The sequence below is a fragment of the Triplophysa dalaica genome, chromosome 8 (genome assembly GCF_015846415.1).
Source record: "Triplophysa dalaica isolate WHDGS20190420 chromosome 8, ASM1584641v1, whole genome shotgun sequence".
In the NCBI taxonomy this organism is placed as follows: domain Eukaryota; kingdom Metazoa; phylum Chordata; class Actinopteri; order Cypriniformes; family Nemacheilidae; genus Triplophysa; species Triplophysa dalaica.
Genome location: NC_079549.1, coordinates 9,453,045 through 9,478,685, shown reverse-complemented (window position 1 = coordinate 9,478,685; position 25,641 = coordinate 9,453,045). Strand labels below are relative to the sequence as shown.

Here is a 25,641-nt window from a genome sequence, read left to right as displayed (position 1 = left end):
CTACAAAATACCCCTGGGTTACAAATTCATGCCCTTGATATTTACATATAATGACCCTGTGTATCAAGATAATCTAAAAGCATTAACTTGCAGCGCTTTCTTATCTCAAAACCAGCACCCTTAGCTGTCTACATTTGAAAATGCGCGTTACTAAGAATTCTTAATACTTTTAGTGAAGAAATTCAATACTTTATATTCTGATGTGATTAGGTTCAGCTCTGTGAATAGGTAGAGTGAAGATCTATCAGCCATGGGTAGTGGATAACAACGGATGCATTTCCATTTCTCATGCCCCCTGTTTCATGACCTTGAGATTTGATTGAAAAAAATAATCACAACAAAATCAGACTGTCTGGAATTCAACATGGCACATGACTCTCACCTTATTCAGAGTTCGCAACTCCATTACAATTTATAACTCGGAGCGGCGCGTCTGATTAGTTTTTAAAATCTTAATTTCATTCCGTCCAGATGAAAGGCCGGATATTGAAATGCTTTCTTAGCTTAGTCGGCTTGGGGACCTATAAGGTGGTTCAATCAATTAACTTACTCATTTATATTTGCCTTTGAATATAAAAAATCATTCTGAGGATGGGGGTGATGTTATCAGTGAAGGCATTTGTGTCACTCTTACCCTATCAGACTGAATTTGCCATTCAGATTGCAAATGCAAAATCATAAAGAACCTTTAGAAAATGAAAAATTCAAATGATGTTTGCGCTGAATGCAAATGCCAAGCAACAGGCAATTTTTCCAGATGCCCATTATTCGACACCCTCCCCGCTAGAAATAGTTCAGTGCTATTGCAACATGTTAATAAAATGCAAGTTTCCCTGGAAGGGAGAGATGAGTTTTTTCACTTGCTGTTCAATAAAAAGGAATCTGTATTTTACCTCTTGATATTTATATTTTTAAACAGAACGTTTGTTCATCCTGATTTTGAAATGTTTCTCTTTGCTGCAACACATAATTTTTTAGAACACATATCATTTATTAAATAAGTGCACAAATAATCAGTCTGTAAAATTGTCGTCTAACCTTACCCTGATTCACCGTAGTAAGCGTAATTACAATGTAGTCAATACGTTTAGCTGTCGGATAAGATTTTACTGAAATGTCAGTACATTAGACCAGTGGTAATCTCAACTCTGCAACAAGTCCTCCAACTCATACGACCACATTGGTCGTTTACAACGTTCCCGAAATACGTCCCTGGGGAGCGTTTCCTAAAATAGCGCTTCTATCAGCAGCAGGAGAAGCTTTTGTCTACCGTTTTTATAAAATAATATATCGCGCTATTATTTTGCAATGATGACACGTATTGGAATGTGATTTTCGCTGGAAAACGCTGGAGCATCATGTGATTCAAGGAGCCTTCAGATAGTTCCAGAAGTTATGTTTTCTCTTTAAATGCTTTAATTCGTTAATTTTTTTATTCATTTAATGGCTTTCATTTTGTTTACCTCAGCTGGTCTGTTTAGTCGAAGCTCCATGCGTAACTAGTAACTTCTGGGAACTATTGAAACAGTGAAAAAACTGTTCCATTAGAGTCGACAGAGAAGACACTTCTCTCTCTATCAATGGCTCTGCGCCATAAGAAGTGATAGGTCAGCTGTGATTGTGAGAAAGCATTGGTTCTTGTGTATCTTGTGACCGATTGCGTCATTACGTCTGCACTGATTGTGAAGTCTTATTGGCTCTCGATTGCGTCATGACGCCAGTCTGAAGTAGCTCTGCCTCAAGCATTGCATACATGCATAATCTTCGTCTAAACTTATTTTTGGCTTCAATTCAGAAGGTTTGCAACGCAATTTTTTGTAATATACTATTTGTCAATTTATACAACAAATACCTGTGACTGTACATTCACATGAGTTGCGTTTCTTATGGTTGAGTAGTATTTAGGTTTAGGGTGGGTTAGAGGTTAAACATATCTTTAAAAGTATAAATATTGATGTAATTGTTAATACTATGACAAATACTAAGAATTAAATCCATAAAAAGTGAACAAGCTAAAGCAATGGAATGACAGTACTTCATAATAAGCTGCTGGTGCTAGAGGGCGCTCATCCTTAATATGTTACTATGTGCCATTTTCAGAATGATGTAACTTAACTTCCGCCTTTTCGTAAAGCAGCATATCTGTGGCAGATGTGCAAGTGATTTGGTAAAGTCCATTCTGAGGCGCTAGCGGAAGTAATGCTACATTGCTTTGCGGTAGAACGGAAGACACATGACGTCAAGTAAAAAGGGCCCATTGGTCGTAATATGGTGCTTGTACAAATGACCGACTGGGAGGCCGTGGCACACATGAGGCTCCAGACGACTCCCAAATTAGCCTCAAGATGACTAATAATTAAAATTAGACAAACTGAGCATTCACATACATTTTAAAACAACAAAAAACTGAAATATATCTCATTATTTGTAAATTTTTATGTCGGATAAATTCCAGTTAATGTCAAGCTCTGAAATGTTTTATTGGGTGGAAAGAGTTTTTTTGAGCTGTAGTTATTTGATATAGAAACCTTTTTTTTCAAATTGGCCATTTAATCCATCCATAGAACATCTTTCAGTCATTCAGCAGATGAGGCAGGTAAACTACTTCTACTAACATTTTTGCCTGTTAACCTTGCAAATTAAACAGTTGCAAGTCAGCAGTGTGAAATCTGAAAGCGTGTCCTGCAGTGAACTTAACCTGTTACTTACTCTTTATGGAGGGATAGTCTTGACCATCCGATCTGAATTGCAGTCACAGTGGCCTTGCTGGAGTTCCACGCTGCCTCACAATCCCAGTTTGGCAACTCCACAGTTTGAACATCTGAGGTCCGCCCTGCCTCTCTCAACTAATAATACACCAGCAGTTTTAGTTTGTTCTCTCATCAGTGAAAAAATGAGAAGTGTATAAGATTACTTTTCAAAATGGAAAAGCTTACATGTTGATATTTTGAAGGTTTTTGTCATATCCTATCAAATTTTAAAGTTTTCATCTGTTATTCTTGATTACATTTTCATATTCTCCTTTTTTTGTTATTTCGTGGCTATTGCACCACCTTGTGAATAAATCAAGCGCTTGCATGTATCCTTTACATAATCACAAAGCACTCATGACTCCATCCCATTAAGTTTAGACTGTGAGCTCTTCAGAAACACTGTAGGCAAGATAAACTTGGCATGCAAAGCTTGAACACCCATGTTGCTACATTCATTTAAATTTTTCCGTTCTTTTTCCGTTACTGTTTTAGTGCTGAAAGAATTTGAAGAAGACATTTGACTTTTTTATCTATATCTCAGCCATTGCAGTTACAGAAGATTAGTGATTTGTGCTGCCAGATATGGGGATTAGACCAAGCTATGGTTACTTGTCACTTGTCCAAAATAAAAAATAAAGAATAAAAGCAGGAGAAATAGTGGCTTTGGGGCGGTTTCCTGGACAGGGATTAGTTTAAACAGGACTAGGCCTTGGTTAAATTAGGATATTTTAGTCGTTTTTAAAAACATACTTGACAAAAGAGCATTACTGATGTGAATCTTGAAATAAAAGTAGTTGCACTGATATATTTTAAGATATGTCAGTGCAAGTTGTTTTCGATCAAGACATCCCTTACATTTAAATTAGTCTGAAACTAGACTTGCCCTGTATGGGAAACACCGCTTAGAGTACTAAGTTAAAACTTTCAGTATTGCTTATTTAAACTGAAAAGAAAAAATTGGGTCACAGAAACATAGTTGACAATCAGACCAAAGCTGCAGGTGGGGAGCTTGCTGGGGCTCTTATTTGCAGATGCAGTCGACAATCAGTGCCAAAATAGAAATGAGTGGCAAACGAATCCAAAAGTAGCCAAAATGGCAGATGGTTAATGAAAAAAATAATTCCTCATGTCTGTAGATCCACACAAGCCACCCAGCTGTGAATTCCCCCTTCAGCTGAAATCTGGTACAGGCTAACAGATACAGAGTGCAAGGAAGACGGTGAGAAGGGTTATCTGACCACCCTCAGGCACACAGTGTATCATCAGCTCTGATAAAAAGCTTACAGGAGTTCCGGAACACAGCAAAACAAAAAGAGACGACAAGTGATAGCCCTATAATATTTAATTTTTCCAGCCTGTCATATTTGGACAGACCTGGGACATTAAAGTTTATTAAATAAGTAGCTCTTTGTTGGTTCAGAGGAAATTCAGTTTCGAGCAAAGTTTGATGGAGCTCATAAAAAATATGGAGATTTAAAAAAAGTTTTCTGTTCCTATCTGTCATTTTCTGTTTAGAACTCAGACAAGACTGGAATATTTTATTTAAACCAAGAAACACCTGCAGCCTTTTGGCTACAGCGGGACCACATCAGTGCTGATATTTTGTAAAGCAGCACTCTATACTGTTACTGCTTTTACATAAGTTTCCCTTCAGTCGGCCTCTAAACGTTGTGTTGGAACCTGAGAACCTATCATCTTCGAGAGGAATTTAAAACGCCAATGGGCTTGGCGAATGGCACACGTACGCCAGTCTCCGCCCCGTACATACAGGTATAAAAGGAAGATGGCGGTGGTCATTCATTCATCCTCTGTTCTTCAGTACCTGCATGACGTACATGTCAAGCGATCCATCTCTGAGGTCGCCTTAACGCCCCTCAGGGAGCAAGACATGCGGATACTCATCAGGGAATGGAGGTTACAGTCGTAACCGAGACGTTCTTCAACCAAAAAATCGAAATTACTTCAAATAAAAGAATCAAATAAGTTTCTCTCCACTAAAAGCAAAGAAGCCGATTCAGGACTAAATGCCTTGTGTCACAGAGCAATGCAAGTGCATTTTTTACAAACAAAGAGTATTCCACAAGTGCATTTTCTTAAGTATACAAATATAAGTGTACTAGTAGTACATGCACATTTGCTTCACAAAATTATAAAAAAGATCAGTTAAATATACAAAAACACTTAAGATGCTTTAAAATACATGTATATTAAACAATTCCATTTGAAATGATGTCAAATTGTAATTCAACTAGCTTATTTTACATATCTTAATATTGTGACCAAGGTTGTAGGACATGACCAAAGTGGTGTTTGGACATATAAATGCTATCTTATTTTTTATATAAAATCACATTAATCATTAGTTATATTTTTTGTCAAGGTGTGTGATGACAATATGAATTGGTGTCATATGACAGATTTTGGCAAAAATCAAAAACTTTACTAATGGGACTAAAAAGTGAGAGCAGTTTAAGCCACTGTCAGACTTGACTTTGAGCATGCGAAGATCGTTCGGATGGTGGTACGAAATGTGTGGGCATGATTCCTCCATTTTTTACATTTCTGTACCTAGAGGTCACGCTGTGACTATTTTGATCTTCTATTGGGTCACGCACTCACGGGATGCAAATTCACAGGTGAGAGTTCACCAAACTTGAACTTTGCTATGCAGCGAAATATCGTTGGATGGGCTTGCGGTTCTGGTCTGTCGCATTTGCATGCGTATGAATGGAAGTCAATGAAGGGAAAAGTCAAGTGTGACCACGGCTATACAAAACGCTCTCTAGAGCAGATTGTTCATTTAGGGTTACTCTAGAAGCTACATGGTGAATTGCATGCAAGGTGACCTGCAATGTATGTAGATAGAAATAGCTCATTCTAAGGTATTAAGAACATAATGGTTCACTATAAGAGGTCTTTTGTCAAGGATGTGGCAGAAGAACCCAATTGCAAACAGCGGGTGGCAGCAAAAGACTTTACTAAGGAAAAACAAAAACTTCCCACAAGGGGGGCAAAAACAAGAACTAAACCCAAAGGTAAGAAACAAGAACAAGGGCAAGGGCAAGGGCAAGGCAAATGAGAGCACAATACAAAATGAACCAGCACAGGACAGCAAACACAGGGGCATTATATAGGGAGACTTACAAATGATAATTAACAAGGGGCAGGTGTCGGGAATGAAACACTGATGGGAAGCTAACGAGGCCACGAGAGGGCGGGGTCAAAGACAAGACTGGAGAGAGTGCATGGTATTATGGCAAGCCGAAATAACAATACAATGTCTCTCTCCTCACTAAACACAGGGCTCTGTCATGATCCTGCATCAAGACATAAGCATGACCAAAAGAGGCATAACCATTACATCTTTATTCACCTCGAAGACATAGTATGTATATTTTATTGCATTACTCCAATAGATCCACCAAAAACATACACATTGTACATTTAAGTTTATATTTTCTCATTTTAGTTTAAAAGAAGTATACTAATAGAACAATCACTTTTGATAGGCTGCTTAAATCTCTGCTTGTCCATTCAGATTAAATATCCAGAACGAGCTGACTACATTGTTTCAATTGTCCCTGAATCAATTTAAATGTAAAGACTTTATTTTTCTACTTGAGCCGGTTTACAAACTTTAGTGGATATCCATTTCAGTGTATTTTCTGTCCACAGTATTATCAGTCAATGACATGTTTCAACATGCAAAGGGAGAGAGAGAGAGAGAGAGAGTGAGAGAAAGTGAGAGAGAGAGAGAGAGAGAGAGAGTGAGAGAGAGAGAGAGAGAGAGAGAGAGAGAGAGATGAGGGAGAAGAAGAAAGGGGCTCTTTCCTCGTGGGTCCCTTGAGATTATCAATACGTGACTTTTACTGGTACAACAACACAGAGCGATGGCTTCACTGTTTCATTTATTCCCTTTCTGTGCCTCTGGAGGCCTGAACGATACTGCTGAGAAGGACAATGACTGTTTGAGAATAAGACGTGATGACATGCCACCTTGAACAAGAGCACAAGAGTCAAACAAGGAGGACACCGAACACATGAAAATCCACTGTCATACTGCATCTGCTAGCTCTGAAGCACAGAACACAGACATTTGCTTGACATGACATTTGCTCCCACTATAGGCTTTAAGTGTTAGCCTACTGTTTAAAACGTGTAATGCATTTTGTCATGAATTGTCTGGGGTCAATACAAGTTAAGCTTTATCCACAGCATCTGAGGCATGTTGTCGATTAGCACAGATAATATTTTTGGATCATCCCTCAGTTATTTTGTGCTAATAGAAAAACCAGGCTTAGTGTACTGCAGTTGCAATGGAAATTAATGGAGCAGGGCATCCCAATGGAATAAATGAATGCTGTTCTGAAAGTTACATTTTACACAAAGTCCTCAAATTCTAATCTATTATTATAGAAACAGCTGTTTTCAAACTAAAGAACATGTTTTTTCCATGTTTTTCAAGATAGTCAGCAGTAATAGTGGACACAAAACCTATTTCTGTGGTGCACTGTTAACAGAGCTCTATAAATTACTTTTATGGGGCATTTATTAACTTTGTGGGGACTTGGAGGAAGACCACAAACTCATATTAAAGACAAACAATGTGATCAATAAATATACTGTAAGTATACTAAAACATCAAGAGAACACCTTTATATATTGCATCAAACAGTGACTTTTGTCAAAGCGGCGCGTAAAAACTAAACTGATTTATAAATTGATAAATTGAGATGTATTCCGTATTAATCAATCATGTATTAAACATTTGAATTTATTTGTTAAATTAATAAATTAATACATAGAGTTAAAAAAATTCTGTTGCGTCACGTACAATTGGGATACCATAGTTTGAGAACCACTGGGTTAGCTTTTTAGCAAAACCGAGTGACAAACATAAACTAAATATAGACTAAAATAAACTAAAATATAGCTTTCTAGACGTATGTACGTAAATGTTATATTTGTTTGTTTTACAAATTTATGGCGGCAGTGAGTTAGATTTTTTGGAACGCTGTCCATTTAAAGTGACAGTTCACTCAAAAACAAACCTTCTGTAATCATTTACTCACCCTTTTGTCATCCCTGCATGACTTTCTTTCTTCCACAGAACACAAAAAAATATATTTTGAAGAATGTTGTAAACTGGCCCCCACTCACTTGCATTGGTTTTGTCTAAGTATTAGTGAAGGTAGGCCAGTGCTGTTTGGTAACCAACTTTCTTCAAACTATATTCTTTTATTTTGTGAGGGAAGTCATACAGGTTTGAATTGACACGAGAATGTTGAAAGAATTTCATTTTTGGGTGACCTATCACTTTAACATATAATTTTTTTGTGCAAAACTAATTGTTTTAATTATTTTAGTTATTATTTTAGTAAGCCTCTTCTACAAGTCTACTTCACATTTTATAACTGTGTTTTATTTCTCTCAGAATTCTCAATGATGTTTATGAAAATCTTTGATGCTACCTTGATAAGATTTCCCCGTTTTATTCCATTCACACCACCGTGCTCATTAATATACTTGACTGATTGCCCACATTGTAATCACATATTATATCGTTGTATTTATCCATTTATGAACAGCCATAATACAGGATACCTTCTCACCACATAGACATGCTTTTGTCCTTATACATCCCACCCAAGTCACATGAGTGTTTCTATCTCAGATTAACGTAGCAAGATAAAGAACTCTGATAATCCTCTCTGAACAAGTGAAGTGGAGTGTTGATTGAGACACGACCCATTTATCTGCCTGCTATGCATGGGAGATAAGCTAGGGAAGGATACTGCCAGTCAGTTATTTAATAAACTTAAGAACTGATACAATACATGTAATGTGTTTGAAAGCCTGCCAAAGAGACGCAAGAGATGCAGGGTTGAGTGTCTCCCATGAGAACAGAATTAATGGAGCGTGAGGCTGCACAATGCTTACTTTCTGCCTAAACTGTTTAGCCTGGCTGTTTAAAAGTCTGCCCCGTTACTCTGAAGATTTTCAAACATTGCGCAAAAGGAAAGCACTCAGTGCTACAACAGAGACGCTGACAAATTGAATCATGACAAATAAGGTTTATCTTTTGACTGCTTAGAAGTATTTCTATGGATTCAACATTTAATCCACATATTTATTCATTTATTCACTATTTATGTGTGAAAACTAGATTAAAAGTAGTAAAAAATGCTTAAAAACAACTTTAAATGCTTAAAATTACCCTATTAACAACTAGTGTAAGTCATTCATTAACAAATCGGTTCCTACTTTCGCGCATATTTGCCGGATTCAACAAGAAGGTTGAATCACCCCATAAATTCGAGCCGACACAATCTCATGTCAATTCAGGCCAATTTTACGAGGTGGTTAATTCGTATAAATTCATACGATCTCATTTATTCAGTTAGATTTGCTTTCACACCAGTGACTTTAGGTTTAGGGGTGGGGTAAGGGGAGGGGCTTCAATAAGCCGTTTTTCTAATCATCATACACTTCTGTACGATTCACATTCTCATTCATTTTCTTGAATTGGGTATAAATAACGAGCGCTGTGCAATATCGTATAAAACGTACGGCAAAGTTTGATTTTGAGTACATTCAATACCCCTATTTTTGTGTGCATATGATACGCCAATTTAGCGCGTGTGCATATTAAACAGCAATTTGTCTCATTAACCTGTCCCCAAACCTTAAACCTAATGTAAGCCTGCGTGCATATTAATACCTCTACCCAAACCCTAAACCTTACAGTATTATTTTAATTATTTCAGTGTTTCCTCTTCATGTACGTTTAAAAATGGATGCTCTCCATCCAGGTGCACTCAAACATTGGCGTATCATATGCACACAAAATCGAACTTTGGCGTACATATTACACAATAATGCAACACCGTGTTATTTAAGCGCAATTGATGAGACCGGATTATAAAAATGCATAGGAATTAGCCACCTCGTAAAATAGTTATGAATTTCCATGAGATCGGGCTGGTTTAAGCCATACATTTGACAAAACAACTATATTTAGAGGCCGGGCTAATGATTGATTACATATTATAAAACCTCATCCCTTTAAATCTATGAGGGAGTTAGGACACATCCTTCAAACACCAGTGCTGACATTTTAACCCTACTTTAAGCAGCCTTTAGAGAAGCTCACAGACCGCATGTTAAGAAACTGAATTTCTCGTGTAGCTTCCCAGGATAATTGAAGAATGGCGAGCGGTGGATTTCGACAGATGCCTGCTGTAAATGAGAGGTTCTGGGTTTTACCTAATCTTGGTGCAGAAATCCAGTGCATCGAGAGACAGCTAAAGACGCATCAAACTAAGTGGAAGGCTAGAGAAACAAAGCAATTTCAAGAGAAAATGCTCGCTTAGGACAGCTAATGGCCAGACATTAAGCCCAATTAAGTTGAATGTAGTGGAAAGGGAAGATTTATGCAAATGCTTGGCTGTCTGGCATTTCTTCAACAGAGGTAGCAGCTGAAGGCTGCCGTGTTAGTGATCCTCTGTGAAAGGGTTTCAAAGGTAAGCAAATATTGTATTTGCCCAATAAAATTACTCTTTTCTCATACATTTCTGTAATTTCAGCAAATTCATTACATTCAGGTTTTGGAGGTGATGCAATGGTTTACTATTGCATTGGAACAGATGTTCTGTTTATTAAAGCACTCTATTTACATATGCATTATATAAAAATATGCAATACCAGTTAGTGGTGACATTTTTGAATATTAATCTTAGACAGATACATATTTTAAGAAATAAATCTAAATGGCCATAACTCATCAGGCAAAGCCTATTGTTGTGCACCTGGGGGATTAAGTAACACACCGCATTCGGGAACAGACTAAAGTTGGACTGTTTACCTTTACTGACTTTGGGCGAGATGTTACTGGAGAAAATGGTCCATCAATCAGAGCGGCTCTGGGCGCTGGGCTCTAAAGCAGAGCAATGAGGCAGAGAAGATTGTGCCAGCAGCCATTTGCACTGCTGCATGATGGGAAAACTTCCATTGCCATTCTGAAAAATCATTTGTGAACACATAAGCCGACAGTCTTCTCCACATTTTTTTGCACTGATCTGTACAGTTCCTCTGGTTTCCCATTGGATCAGATTAGAGGTGAAATGGTAACCTAAGCATGTCAATAAACAAGACTTGTTCAATTGTACTAGTACCAGTATCTCTGAGGCTGCTGCGGCAGCAGTGAGCTCTTTTCATGCTGTAGACACCATAATGGGTTTATGATTAAAACCAAGCAATTCCGTTCATAGCAATTAATAATTATAATTAATTATGAAATATTACTTAGATAAACATAACATGATTATGACACATATTGATCATTTTCTTTACCAGTTGCCCCACTTTACATGTATTCACAGCCCTATGCGTTTGTTTGTGTGTCGTCTGTTAACAGTCTGATAATACAAATTGAAGTTTACATTAATGTGTTCTTTTATCCCATTTGACCACCATCTGCTTATGAAAAGAGTGGCTGTCTCCGACTTTACTGTAATTACAGCTGTGTGGTGTGCCGGGTCCACAGCTGCAGCTTGCAATTACCACACGCCCATATTGCACAGAGAACCCTGCTTTGATTCGCACTGAGCCAGCTGAGATCAAACTTCACACACGTGCTGCTAAATGAACAGCCGTGCGTTATATGCCAGTGTGACCCCTAGAAGGCCTTCCTCATCACCAAGAGATTTAGTTGATTTATAACAGCGAATTTTAATTTCTGTCACCATGCTAAAACATCATCTTAGGCAAGCATGAACCGTGGCCTAGGATGGTTTATGCTGGTTTTGTGCTAGTGTAGCTGGGGTTTCATCATAGGCATGCTGTGTACCAGTTCCGGTGAAGCTGGTTGAGCAAGGAAGTATGGTTGGTTAGGCTATTTAAAGTTCCCCGGGTACGTGAAGTCACGATCAGTTTTGCGCCTTTTGACATTATTCCATTTTACTTTCCATGATTTTACTTTTGTCTAGTAGGGGGTGCTGTTACGCATCTTCTAAAAGAGTTCCACATCTACAGATCCAAAAAAATAATGTTGTACTCACACAAAACATATCCTGAAGGCCATTAAAGTATTAATGTAAAAAAGTAAAAGTAAAGTAAGTAAAAAATTCTGCCTTTGTCTCTAAGCTGTTGGATAATGGAATTATTTTTATTTTAGTCATGGTAGTGATTGGAATGGTCATATTAGCTAAATGTTGGAACAAAAACATTGGTAAAAAAGCTTTAGCTTTAGGCCCGATAAGTAACGCTAAAAGCTAAATTTCTGAAACTTTTTGACAGTGGTTATATTTATTGGATTTTTTCTGTATTCATGGTCGCTGGACACCCATTTAAAGTTCTGTTATTACTGTGTCATCTACCTGTCACTCCCTGTGATATATTCCCTCCTAACATTTATTTGTCACCCTTGTTTTTTGTTCTTGAGTATTTCATTACAGAGTATGGCACGTCAGGCAACAGAGGACCTGAATAATAGTCTTTTAGTCGTTTTACTTGAAAGGAGACAAGGACTATAAACAATAAATAGCACACTTTTTATTTTTTTAGTGATTGTGTTTTATGGAAGGATAGTTCATATACGTCCACTTTGAAGAGTTATTGCTTTAGATTCTGTCTTTTCTTATCAATGTTACCCATGTGGAGCAATTATTTTGATGTGATCATTTCACGGTGGAGGCAGAGATGTTTCTGAGGATGTGGACGACTCATATTCCTCTTGTTTGGAGAACAAACACATTACATGATAATGCAGCGGAGACCGAAACGTCTCACTCTTATATCAAATAAATATGACAGGAATGAGATAGAGTAAACATTGTTTGCAATGCCACAGAATACAAATGCTCAGGGTACCGCACTGCATTATTTGCAACTAATGTATCTTTCATTTTCCTGCGAGCTGCAAAGCTATCTTCTTTTGTAAAGAATTTAATGCCTCAAAACTTCTGATGTTTAAAGTGACCTTTCCCCGGATGAATCATCTTAAAAGAGGTGTCTTAAAAGCCATTGCTTTGAGGGATAAAAAAGGTTCATCTTTAAATATTAAATCTTAAGGAAACAAAGATTATAGCTTCCAAATATTCTTGTGCATTTGTTTCCCCCTCCCTCATGCTAACAAATTTTTAATGATGCCTCTTTTCTTGAAGGTTTACACAAGGTACGGAAAATGTTATACTTTCAATGGGAACAAAACAACGTCCAGAAAGACGAAACAAGGAGGGATGGGAAATGGATTGGAGATTATGCTGGATATCCAACAGGATGAATATCTGCCCATCTGGAAGGAGACAAGTGAGTTATAATACCTGAGAGAGATGATTTGTCCCCAAAAAGTTGCAACGTCATCCCATATTATCAGGTTCTCAGCAGCGTGTCTGCACAATCTGTTTAGATAAAGATTTCCAAATTTTTATTTTTTCCATTTGTTTTGATGGGGGGATATGTGAGACTTCACTTTCATATTTTCTTTCTCTCACTCTCCTCCTGTACTTTTCATTCGCTCTTGTTTTGTGCAGATGAAACGTCTTTAGAAGCAGGAATACGTGTTCAGATCCACAGTCAGGATGAGCCACCGTACATCCATCAGCTGGGCTTTGGAGTTTCTCCGGGATTTCAGACTTTTGTTTCCTGCCAGGAGCAAAGGGTATGAACCTTCATTTTGATCAGCAGTTTTCAAACTTTTAAGACCTTGTGGACCTATGATCAAATGTCCCACATAAGAATCTTTGGCTGCCAATTAGCAAGGCAATTATTGGAAGAAGATTTCTTTGCAATTTTAAAACACATTTAGTCAGAGTCAGTAAAGTGCTGGGCAGTTGGAAACCTACCTCCCTTGCCATGAATCACGAATCATGCATATTTAATGTCTGCATCCACTTAAATCTCTCTAATTGAATATCGCTAGCTAGTTGACAACTCATAATACTCTGAGGCTAAGCTATAACCTATTCGCTCAAACCTATCTGTCTGCCTGTGACCAGACCACATTTGGCGAAGCATGAGAGCATATTGCAAACAACAATAAACAGTAATACTACTCCAAAGAGGCAAACACTGGAGCTAAGGAAATGCCTTAATTTAACTTTATTTGTGACTGCAATTTTAAGAGTCTAGTCTCTCTGAAATGGTACAAGATTGAACCAGAAGACTTTGTCAGGAAACAAAACAGATGTCACAAAGCTCATTTCAAGCCTTAAGTCAATTTTGAGTAAACATTACTGCGCTTTGCCTTTGTGGGGCAGAATAGTCCTCGTTAATTTCTGCTCTTTAACTTGTTTTGTATGTCGGCTAGCTTGATATGTGCTATTTGCTTTTAACAACCAGTGTCAATGCAAGATCCTTGTAAAGGTTCTGTCTGATTCAATGGCAAAATCTGGAAAATAATTCTAAAACAGCGAAATATACAATATAATACTGTATATAGAGGAAGAAAAGGCTTTCTGGTTTTAAAATGTACGATGTTTAAAAATGTATTATTTATAGGTATGTGTTTATGTAAAATTATCATTATCATCAACTACTAACAATATTTTCCCAAATTTAAAATAAAAATAATGTTTTTATTTGCAAAAAAAGCAAAACGGGGAAATGGGTCAAAATAACTCAAAATATGATCTGTATAAAGTTCATATTCACTTTTAAGCAATAACATTTGTATACATTTTATGTGGTATCCTTTAAGATGAGGTAACACGCAGTATCTGCTAATCTCATATTTATCTTGAGTATCTATACAGTAGTAGTGCATACTTCATATCTTTGAAGAGTATTTTGTTAGATCAAAATGATAAAAGACAGATACAGCTTTGGCATGCAGGAGGGGCGGAACTACAACACGAGCACACAGTACATTATCGCATTATTCCTGCAAAACTTTTGATTCACTATAAGTTTGTGCTGTTAAAATGATGCACCTACACGCTGATTGGCAAGAAAACATGACTTACCGCGTGTGGTCCGTGTCCAGCATCTTTTAGCAATGCGACTTGGAATCAAACGATTTTTTCATATCCAGAGTTATATCACTCACATGCTGTGAGCAAATAAACACAGCTAAACTTCCGTCAGCCGATTGAAGTGGCATTGATGGGCGTGCTCTTTCTAATGCTGGCTGGTTGACGCGTGGGCATGCTCTTGGCATGCTCTTGATGAATTGGCATGCTATTCCGGCAGAATTGTCCAATAAGGGATTAAGAACCCTTTGTTACTATACAGGAATCCGTGTTTTAAAAAAAACGACCACAGAAATATTACGTCATACGTTAAACTCGTTTTTTGACAAGTTGACCATGTTAAGCTTGAGAAGCTAGCACGTTAACAGTGTAAAGAAGTTAGAATGCATGAAATAGCATGTTATCTCTTTAATTTGTCTCACAGTTTTCATGTGTCTTGTCGTGCTGTAAATCTTTCACATTGCTGTTGGATGACTTTATGTCACTTCACTAAGGTTTGATTTTGTTGAAATTCAACATGAGACTGGGCAAGAATAGAAACAATACATCTAGAAATGCTGTTTAAATGAAAACTTGGAATGGTTTTTCGTGGCTGTACATTGCAATTAAAATTTAGAAGATTTGTGGTCATGCACCTGTACATGTTCTTTCTTTCTTTCTTTCTTTCTTTCTTTCTTTCTTTGTGCTTACCTCCTCTTTGGTGTCTCCCTCTCCTCTTACAAACTCTCCCTTTCTCTCTTACACATTATTTAACCTCTCTCTATTTATTTTATTCTCTCTCTCTTTCTTTCTCTCTGTAGTTGACCTACCTGCCCCAGCCTTGGGGGAACTGCCGTTCCACCAACGAGCAGATGATCCCAGGTTATGATACCTACAGTATCAGTGCCTGCCGCCTGCGCTGCGAGACTCTGGAGGTTCTGCGTGAGTGCAAGTGCAGGATGGTGCACATGCCGGGTAACGCAACACAGCCGCATTCATTTCCCACTCAAACTAATCAGTGCGCTAATGTATTCCTCTAATTGCTAAAATACTAAATTAATAAACTTTTCTCATCTAATTTGCTCCAGGCAGCAGAGCCGAAAGCTTAATACAAGTCTCTAAATTAACTTTCTGTCTAGTCACACAATATAAGGCGCTCTTTTAGTTCGTTTAGCGACTTGGGGGGAAATTTGATAATCATAATTTGACAAGCCTCCCTCAAGGAGTGATACGATAAACCGCCACCTGCTGATTTTTAACGTTCCACTCGAACAGGCGCTCAAAGCGCAATCAGTAGAAATATTTATCGTCTCCCTCGATGCCCTCTCTCAGAAAACCAACAACCTGTGGACTGAGGGACGCTCTCTGTCCCCAGACACCTCTTTTCTAATTAACTCCACCGCACCTGAGTTGTTATCAGCGTTGCTTTTCCTATCGTGTGTGACTGTCGCTGGTCGAGCCCTAATGGAAGCTCTGCTCCTCTGCCTTTTTCCTTTAATGTTTCCAAATCAATCTCCCATAATGCAAATTGAAAAGAGAGGCTGTTCCAGAAGCATTTACTCAAAGGCCATTTCCGCTTCTTAACGGTGCCACATATTTTCCCAGACCGGTCGTTCATTTGATGGATTCGCATGGCGACTTTGGACCTTCTGTGGCATTGTGTTGATAGGAATTGGGTTTTAAGTCTTTCTAACCGCGTCTTAGGGAGGGTCTGGATCTGTCCATTTTAGCCGCAATTAGACAGACTGATGGTCATGAGGGAGGCGTAAGAAACCGGAACCCATCTTCAGCAGTCGCAAGCTGCCCTCTATCATTTCAGGATGAATAACAAAGCAGAGCTGTGATTTTAATGCACTGCCTCTTTCTCTGCCTCTCAAGCTTTTTCTTCTTTGGCTGGCGGTGAAAACCAGTAATCATTTTTGCTTTTGATTGATCAGAGTCATTATGTATTTTGTTTCTCAGGAGATGCCGATATCTGTACTCCCAGCAAAATCAAATGTGTGGACAAAGCACTTGGTAAGCAAGCATTTTTAATTTTTGCAAACACCCCGAAGTGTAATATCTCTGGAGTTGGTGGCCACAAATAATTAAATACCAGATAAACAGACTTTTTCTGTGTGATGTGGGGTGGGAGTGATACGGAATTATGCTGGTGATTATTTCGCTTTCATGGGAGCTGTAGACTCAGTTCATGAATCAGAATGACGTTTCTAACCTGTTCCGCGGAACCTTGACATCCTTTACAGAACAGCATTATGCTGGAAATCCCTGCGGTGCATTAGCCTCTGATATCCTCATGGTGTTATCGCACACTGAAGGTGTCTTGTTCCACTGATTTTATGATGCTCGTAAATGGAGCGGCTCATGAAAAGTTGATGATGAGAGATGTATCATTACAATTATGAAAGTCCTTATCTAATAAGCCAGAAATTTAATTATCTTCCCCGTCACAAAGAATCCTGACCCCATTTAATGGGTAGTTGAACTAAGTTCAGATGTATCTTCAAAGAATTGCCTGTTCTTACATTCACTGGACTGTCCTATTCAAATAATATAACTAAACTCAATAATTTTCCTTTATTGGTAGCTTTAACTATTTAGTTATATTGTACGGTTGAACTGGTTTTTCATCATGTAAATCTACCTATAAAAAAATTGCAGATGAGATCTACTCAATAACTAAATTATTTCTTCTATAGGCATTAAATGGAGAGCAAATGGAAACTTACTTAATGGAAAATCTCCTGTGTCCACGGCGCCGTTGGGGGGGAGCAAGGATGATTCTAAGGGCCCGCGCACTGATACGCAAGCGTACCAAGGGGGACACACTAAAATGTAGTGTTTTTAGTCAGGGGGCTCAGAACAGCTAGCGTTGCCCCTTTCTTCATCTCATATATATCTTCTGACAAAAAGACCCAAAAATGTCACCATTTGAGTTTCTTTGCAAGTTAAAATTGAACATGATCACACATATATCTCATAAAATGTACTCAAATTAAGATAATTTTACCTCTATGATTTATATTCATTTTACATCTCCATATTCTTTGTGTATTTACATTTTTAACAATCATCTAATTAGTTTTTGCTTTTTATTCTATAAGTATGGGTGTCACAGTATACCGATATCGCCAATAAGCGTGATATAAAAACCAACATTATCAATCAAACATTTGATGATTTGTGATTTTGTGTATGTTTTTGTGTGCTCTCTTCTGGATGCCCTTCAGAAACCAAGTTAAATCTGAACAACATGCTGAGTGTGTTTCCAGCATCTTATGAATGATTATTTAGCACTAGTGTTATCTCTCCACATTAGTTTGATGAATGAAGAATATGTGTGCAGGTGTGGGCCAGAGCACCTGCTCTCTCACACAGACACATGCTCACTGTTCTCTTACAGCTTCTCCTCCTCCTACTCTAATCTGATGTTGTGTGCCTCTTCTCTGTGCGTTTCAGCGCTCTTACAGAAAAGTTCAGGTGACACCTGTTCCTGTGAAACTCCCTGTAACCTGACACGTTATGGCAAAGAGCTTTCCATGGTTAAAATCCCCAGCAGGGGCTCTGCTCGCTACCTATCCAGAAAATACGACAAGTCAGAAGACTACATCAGGTCTGTCAATTTTCCACCATAAGTACAAATTGTGACATGATAACATTATGTACTGAGCATAATAATTTATTCAGCGGAATTCAAAGACCACTAGTGAAAAAATATATTTTGTATTTTGATGCAAATGTTACTATTACAAACACAAAATAATTTTTGAAGAATGTTGGTGACCAAACCGTTTTGGATCACATTGACACAAAACCACTGAAACATTTCTCAAATATTTATTTATAGAATTCTGTATATTTATGTCATATACAGGTTTTGAATTAGAGGGTAAATAAATGATGACAGAATTTGTATTTTATTGGTTAACTATCCCTTTAACATCGCCAATGTGATAAGAAATAGAATAGAATCTTAAACATTTCTTATTCATTAATAATGCTTTTTGTTTGAATATGTTTGTTTTGAGGTAACATTTTGAAGAGTTCGGTGTAGTCTTTAAATTTGATTAAATGCAGTTTTTATATCAATATATATTAAATAAAAAATTCTGCATAACTAAGTCTTGTTTTTTTATTTGTTGTAGAGACAACTTCCTTGTTTTGGACATATTCTTTGAAGCTCTAAATTATGAAACAATAGAACAGAAAAAAGCATATGACGTTGCAGGATTATTAGGTGGGTATTCCTTTACGGAACAAAAATGTATGGGAATATACAACAAAATATAACGCAATATATAATATAATACATTTCCATATATTGCAAGCTAGTGCTAATATTTTTGAATATAAAGCAATATATGTATTGACAATATATGGCTATATATTGAACATATACATATATTTAGAAACGAAGACAAAAACAAATCTAATATTCATCAAATCACATTTTATATTTTATTGAGTAGGCTATATATTGCACATAGATGTTCCCATATAAATGTGATTATATATTATACACATATATGGACACATTCAAAGAATGAGTTGAAGCAGGTTTCTAGTTCCCAGCATGCTTTGCAACTTACTGCTAAAGAAGAGAAAACATGTTTAAATGTCTGTTAGTGTTTAATGTTGTATTACTTTGAAATTTAGAAGGGTTCTAGTATGTGTACATTTGTGGGGTTACCATGGTGTTGAAGAGTAGAGCCGCTGGTTAGGATAACGATTGGCCAAACATCATTAGGATTACATATTACTTAATTTAAAAAGTAATGGCTGTGCGCTCTCCAGTGCAGTGATGGTCTGTTCACTAAGTACTTTAGTATCAGCAGGTCTGCTTATTATGCTATTGTGAACTAGATATGTTTTAAAATATTAATAATGTATTTTGTAAATGGTTGTTTAACATAAGAAATCTATATTTATATGTATATGTGTGTGTATATGGCATGAGTAAATATTTTATAGTCAATATATTTTTGGACATCCAGTACCATATCTTATTACATGTATATCAATATATTATAATGTGTATAACTGATTATAAAATGACATATATTGTGACATAAGTAAATATATTGTGATATATTTTTCAACATATCAAAAGCGGCAATTCCTTATGTATTAATCAATATATTTACACAATATATTATTCTTTATATTTTCTAATAAACCATTGTCATTTAATATATTTTGAATTCATATATTAGGAAATCCATTTTCTTTCTACAAGGGTTATAGTAAATATACAGCTCAAATGCATGGAAAGTAGTAAGATCTGTATTCTAGACCTTGATTAAACTCTTTAAACTGTTGTTTGTCTGTATTATTCTCAGGGGACATTGGTGGGCAGATGGGTCTTTTTATAGGGGCTAGTGTTCTTACCATCTTGGAGATTCTGGACTACGTATATGAGGTGCCCTTGTTTTATCTCATCCCTTTGCGTCTATTCAGCATGCATTCATTTTTAATCAGTAGTTCTGCATGCAGCACTGCAGTGTCTTTATTCTCTTTCAACATTCTAAAGAATGCTTCTGGACTCACAAGAGCAGATACTATGAGGCCAGCCGTCTGAGCTGAGCAGCTGAAGAGCTGAGGCTGCAAATATCACTTTATACCCCTCATTTGTCCTTCTTTTCCTTCTGCCCTTTCCCCTTCTCGCTTTCTTAGATGATTAAACACAGACTGGAGCGTTCTCTCAGGCCGCAGCGAGAAGAGAAGAAACACACCCAACAGCAACAACAGGCCACCACAGTCGCCACAGTAAACCTAGAGGAAATGAAATCTAAGGTGAGGAACATGTAAATTTCCTAACAACGGAGCAAAAAACAAAGTACAAATGGAAATAAAACATTAACATAAATTTTATCATAAAAATAAACTTTGCATTCAACTGAGGAAATGTAGTCATTTTTCAGTGAACTAGGCCTTTAAAACATAAACTAGTTGAATGATTTTCAGGAAGCAACAAGCTACTCAAGGCTGGGTTTTTAGATGATTTCGCTCAAACTATAGTTAAATCCTCCTCACACCTACTGTAAATAGGTTTACATACTGTAAATCTGGCCCACGTGGAATCCACACATACCCAATTTGGGCTGGATCTGGGCCAACACTTTTGCTGTCTGGGTCGCTTTTTGCATTGTCACATTTTTGCAAGCCATTTTATTCCCAGCAGAACTGTAAGATGTGAGAATTAAAGGGTCATATGGCGCGAATACCTGTTTTTAAGTGTCGTGACAGAAGTTGCATTCTATCTAAAAGCAAATGCTCACCCAGACCTGCCTGAAATGCCTCGTGTAACCACACCCCCACAAATCTACGTCAGTTGGTGGTATGATTTGACTTGGACCGTAATTTATACACAAGTAAGATGGGCGTAAGAGTCAGCAAAATTGCTTTTGAACCTGACCTCCCAAATATTGTAAGAGGCGTTACATTTCCGTCAGACGCTTGCAATATTCAAACAGTCACTGGTTAACTGGCCAATCATAGCACACTTCGCTTTTCAGAGCGATGAGCTTTGTAAAAAATCTGTGCGTTTCAGAGAGGTGGTGCAAAGAAGAGATACAAACATGCACAGTATGTGGAAAATACAGCGTTTCTGAACCTTAAATCGTGTATACACATTGCCTAAAAAACAAACAATAATATTTGTTTTACCCATGTCATTTGACCCCTTTAAAAACAAATCAATACAGGAAGCATCTGACTCTCATTGTTCCTGTCAGGATTCCGGAGAGATGAGTCGGAGTCACTCAGAGGGAGCTTACGCGAACACAGTCCTCCCAAATCACCATCATCACCACCGTACCCATCACAGAGTGTTTGAAGACTTTGCCTGCTAGGAATCTGTCCGGCGGGTCTAGTGCTGTTGACAACTACAGAAAGAGTCTCTCAGTGCTGAGTTTGGGCTCAGTGATAGACCCTCAAATCTCAGTGCTGATCTCTATTGCTGTCATCAGTTAAAGCTACAGCCAAAGTCGACCTCTTAACCTTTGCTTCTGACTGAACGCAGATACTGATTGGACACCCCATTGCGGTCCAGCAAGAAGACCCATCTGACACCCCTTCCTCTACCCCTCCTCTCACCGGCAGTCACTGGCAAATCTCAGATTTCTACACAGAATACTTTGATACCGGGCATCTAAAATATCATCAAGTTACAGACTGCATGACATCTAGATGTCTACTTTATCATTCAGATCCTGTTTGAAGCATTATATTCTATTTTGTCAACTGTTAGAGTTCTATTCAGTGAATTTTTCATCTTGTGAAATATTACAATTCAGATAAATCGACAACTGTAAATGATGTATTTGAATCATGACTATCAACCCTTAGAATCCAGATGGTCCGAACAATAGCTTTACTCTGGAATACTCATAAAGTAAATCATGAGAAAGGTGTAGAATAGTGTGTGTCAGAAAAGTTAACTATATCCAATTATTATTGGGTAGGTCTGGTAAATGTTTTCTTTATCTCAAATGATTTACGATTCATTTAACTTAAGTATATTGCATAGTCCACTAATTTTGTAATGTTATTTATAGAGATGTAATGTGTGAGTGGTAATGGGTATCATTAGCAGCAACAACATAATCTTTTGTAAGGTTACTTCCTGTTGGAGAGCAGAATGTGTACAGTACAGCCCAGCAAGCCCAGATGACATTGTGGTAACCATATGGAAATGTTAATTTCAAACATCGGTTGATGGATTCACTTCCCCAGACCTCCCGAAAGTATTTAATAAAACAGACCGTATGTTCCTGGTTTCACTTATGAATGAGACAGGTTCAACGGTCCCACAGAGAATGATAAAGTGTGTTTGCTCAGCAGACTTTCAAACTATGAGTAATCTCATTCTACACAATATATGGTGGCTGTTTGAAAGGTGGTTGATGGGGTTTTCTCTGTATTCTTAGCTGTGAGGTCTAGCAGTAAGCAGTAAGTGTGAAAAGCATTTTGTTTAGAAGCCAGCGTCTTTTATGGTGTGATATTAAACAAGCGTTAATACAAATTTCCATTTTAGCTTCAGGTATAAAAATAATGTCAACTAATTCCAGAAATGCGTTTGTGGTTTCCAAATATGGCTAATATTACCCCGAGTCAACTGTGTAGCACCCCTCAATTCTTTGCATGGTCACAGCAACCATTACAAACATTTACAATGGTTGCCCATTTTGTTTTGTTTTTTAAGAAAAGAAGCAAAGCCTGGAGTGAAAAAATACTTTTTAATCAATTCTGGAAATGTTATGTTTGTCTGATTCATGTTTGAATATGTTGAATATGTTGATATAAGTTAATAGATGTTCTAAAGTATATTTAGGATTTTATGATTTAAAGCAAGAATCAGTAATATATACATATACATGTAAATTCCTTTATTACTCAAAGTGCAAAATCAGTTTCTCCTATACTTGAACCCTTTCCCATATTAAATGATGTATTCCACAAGATTTATAAGTCGCAGTGACACATATAGATACATATCTGCTATAGATTAGTTTCTTTCTTGGTTAGATACAATCAGCAAGAAAGCTTTTGGATATTGATGTCCATACATTTTCAGAATGCATCTCATTTTTGTATACCAAAACCATGCACAAAGTCCATCCATATAAAAGTAATCATGGCTAATATGGGCTTTTAATATTCATAAAACTGTATCACAGTGACATTTTTAAAGGTTCCCCCTCCAAGTCTTGATGGCACCCCGAGCCAGTTATGCATAATAATACAGTTTACTGTCATAAATAACTCTGCTCTCAGCAGTGAATGCAGAATAGCTGACATACCAGTGCATGTCGGTGGAACAAATCACTAAGATTTGATTTGGCATTATCTGTCAACCTCACGCACTCGTGCAGTTGTGTATTTCTGCACTTGCGGCCTATCTCTAGTGCGCAGCAGGAATTCCTCCGAATGTTAAAATGCAAACAAGCATCTGCACAACTCACGTGTCCTGAAGAAGAAGCTGACTATCTTTAAAACTCCCTGGGATTAGTATAAAAAACTGTGTTTTTCAAAAAAATACTTGACAGTTGTTTTGTCATTTCGGGGAAGACCTACATCAAAGAGAATGTGGATGTTTGTCTGTAAAATTGCTGACAAAGAGCTCGGTTATGAAGGTTTGGCTTTTAGAATAATTAATTGCTGTTAAAATTAATATTCAACATTCTGATATTATTTATTCCTCACAACCTGGTTAGGTCCTTTAAATGCCGTTCAGCTCTATATGTGTATTTCTAAAACCGTTACGCAGCTTTAACTTAAACTATTCTAGTGCTATTCATTTCCACTCGATTTTGGCGGCCGAAACACCATTTAAGCTACACGTGGGGGGCAAAAAATGAGGCGGCGAAGCAGCATATAGCGTAAACAGACTGTTGAGATTTCCACACGATTAAAGGCATCAGGACTAATCAGGCTAATTACCCATTACACTCCAGAGCCTAATGGACTGTGCACAAGACTACAGAGAACATATAATACAGTTTGTACAAAGGTCTGCTGTTATGACCGTGTTTTCCGTTAGGACACATTTTATAAATGTAACAATGGTACGTACTCCAGTCCAATAATAAATCTTGATGAATTAATCGCTTTGCCTCTGTTCATTTCACAGTAAAGAGTTCTTTTGACTGCTTTCACTTCTACAGAGAGTCATTTAGACATCTTGATAGAATGTTCAGGGTTTAATACAAGGTACTGTAAACTCTATTTAAATAAACTTAATTAGCACAGAATATTTGAATTGTCCCTCAGTCTATAAAATAAGCAATTACTATAAAATGAATTATAAAAACATTGTTATGGAACATTTTGCTGTTGTAACAAAGGTTTGAAGTAGGTGTCGCTTTTACAAACTACACTACGCTCAAATTTAGGAGGGTGACAAACTAAAGGCAGTGAGGACCCTGCCACACTGTTCAGATCTGTTTGTTTTAGGGAAAGAAATGGCATCTGAAATTTGGACGGATAAGATACAGTAAATATTCCGAAATAATTATTTACAATAATAGAGTGCCACAGAGATTACGTATTCTTGTAGGCCAACGGGGAAGTTAGCGACGCGATGGTTCCCTCAACCAAAAGCCTACATGATTTTTTCCCATAAACTTTTGGAAGATATACTCTGTGTACAAAAATATACAAAGTTGAATGATATTTAGAAACGTTTTGTCTATCAAGATAATCTTTAACGCAACATGTGTTACTTTTGAAGACTAAATACAATCAGAGAAAAGCTAAAGCTAACATGAAAAATACTAACCTACGGTTGCTCAATACAATGAATGAATTTACATTTTTAGAGATTTGTGTCCATGTTGCATTATTTACCAAATTTATATGCACATTGACGCCTGACAACCCAAAAGTAGTAACTTTCAGCAAGTTGTTTGCTACCGCCATGGGTGTAAATCTCAGTAGGGGGGGACAATACATATAAAATTTCTCAAGAGCAATTTTTGAAGGGGACACAAATAATACAGTCAAAATTGTACTTACTACAAAACTAAGCGACAATATGCCTTAGGTTCATAGGTTTATCATGCAGACATATTATAACTGAACTGAAGTGTCAAATACTGTAATACAAGTGAACAATAAAGCTTTTTTCCATTTAAATATTTTTTGTCTTTGTTGTGAAGACAGGAAACAAATAGAAAAACACACTACCCGTGATACTACATGTTGACAATGAGTCACTTTTTAAACAGTTAAACGTGCATCGATATTAATGAGTGGTTGTTATTTTGCCCTGTAGTGCACTGCCTCCGCCAACAAACTTTGTTCATGTTCGTGTACCCAAACAAACAGTCAGAAACAGTGACAGATGCTTAAATTCTGTGTTGTACTCGTTGATGAATCGCCCGAGTTTCAGTAAACTCCATGTTTAGCTTGTCCGCTATGGAGGACCAGGAGAGTCATGT

The 25,641-nt window shown here is 37.2% G+C and overlaps 1 protein-coding gene across 3 annotated transcripts in view; it reads left to right on the top strand.

The window, feature by feature from the left end:
- Positions 1-24,248, top strand: part of asic4a (acid-sensing (proton-gated) ion channel family member 4a) — a 76,518-nt gene extending 52,270 nt beyond the window's left edge. For 2 of the 3 annotated variants that reach the window (XM_056754896.1, XM_056754897.1), the window contains exons 3-11: positions 12,917-13,061; positions 13,286-13,413; positions 15,523-15,676; positions 16,664-16,717; positions 18,161-18,314; positions 18,847-18,938; positions 20,041-20,120; positions 20,375-20,494; positions 21,406-24,248. In XM_056754896.1, the coding sequence (XP_056610874.1) occupies positions 12,917-13,061; positions 13,286-13,413; positions 15,523-15,676; positions 16,664-16,717; positions 18,161-18,314; positions 18,847-18,938; positions 20,041-20,120; positions 20,375-20,494; positions 21,406-21,552 (1,074 nt within the window). In that variant the 3' untranslated portion in view covers positions 21,553-24,248. The remainder of the gene's footprint in view (positions 1-12,916; positions 13,062-13,285; positions 13,414-15,522; positions 15,677-16,663; positions 16,718-18,160; positions 18,315-18,846; positions 18,939-20,040; positions 20,121-20,374; positions 20,495-21,405) is intronic. The other variant, XM_056754898.1, reaches the window with a different exon arrangement.
- Positions 24,249-25,641: the final 1,393 nt, after the last annotated feature.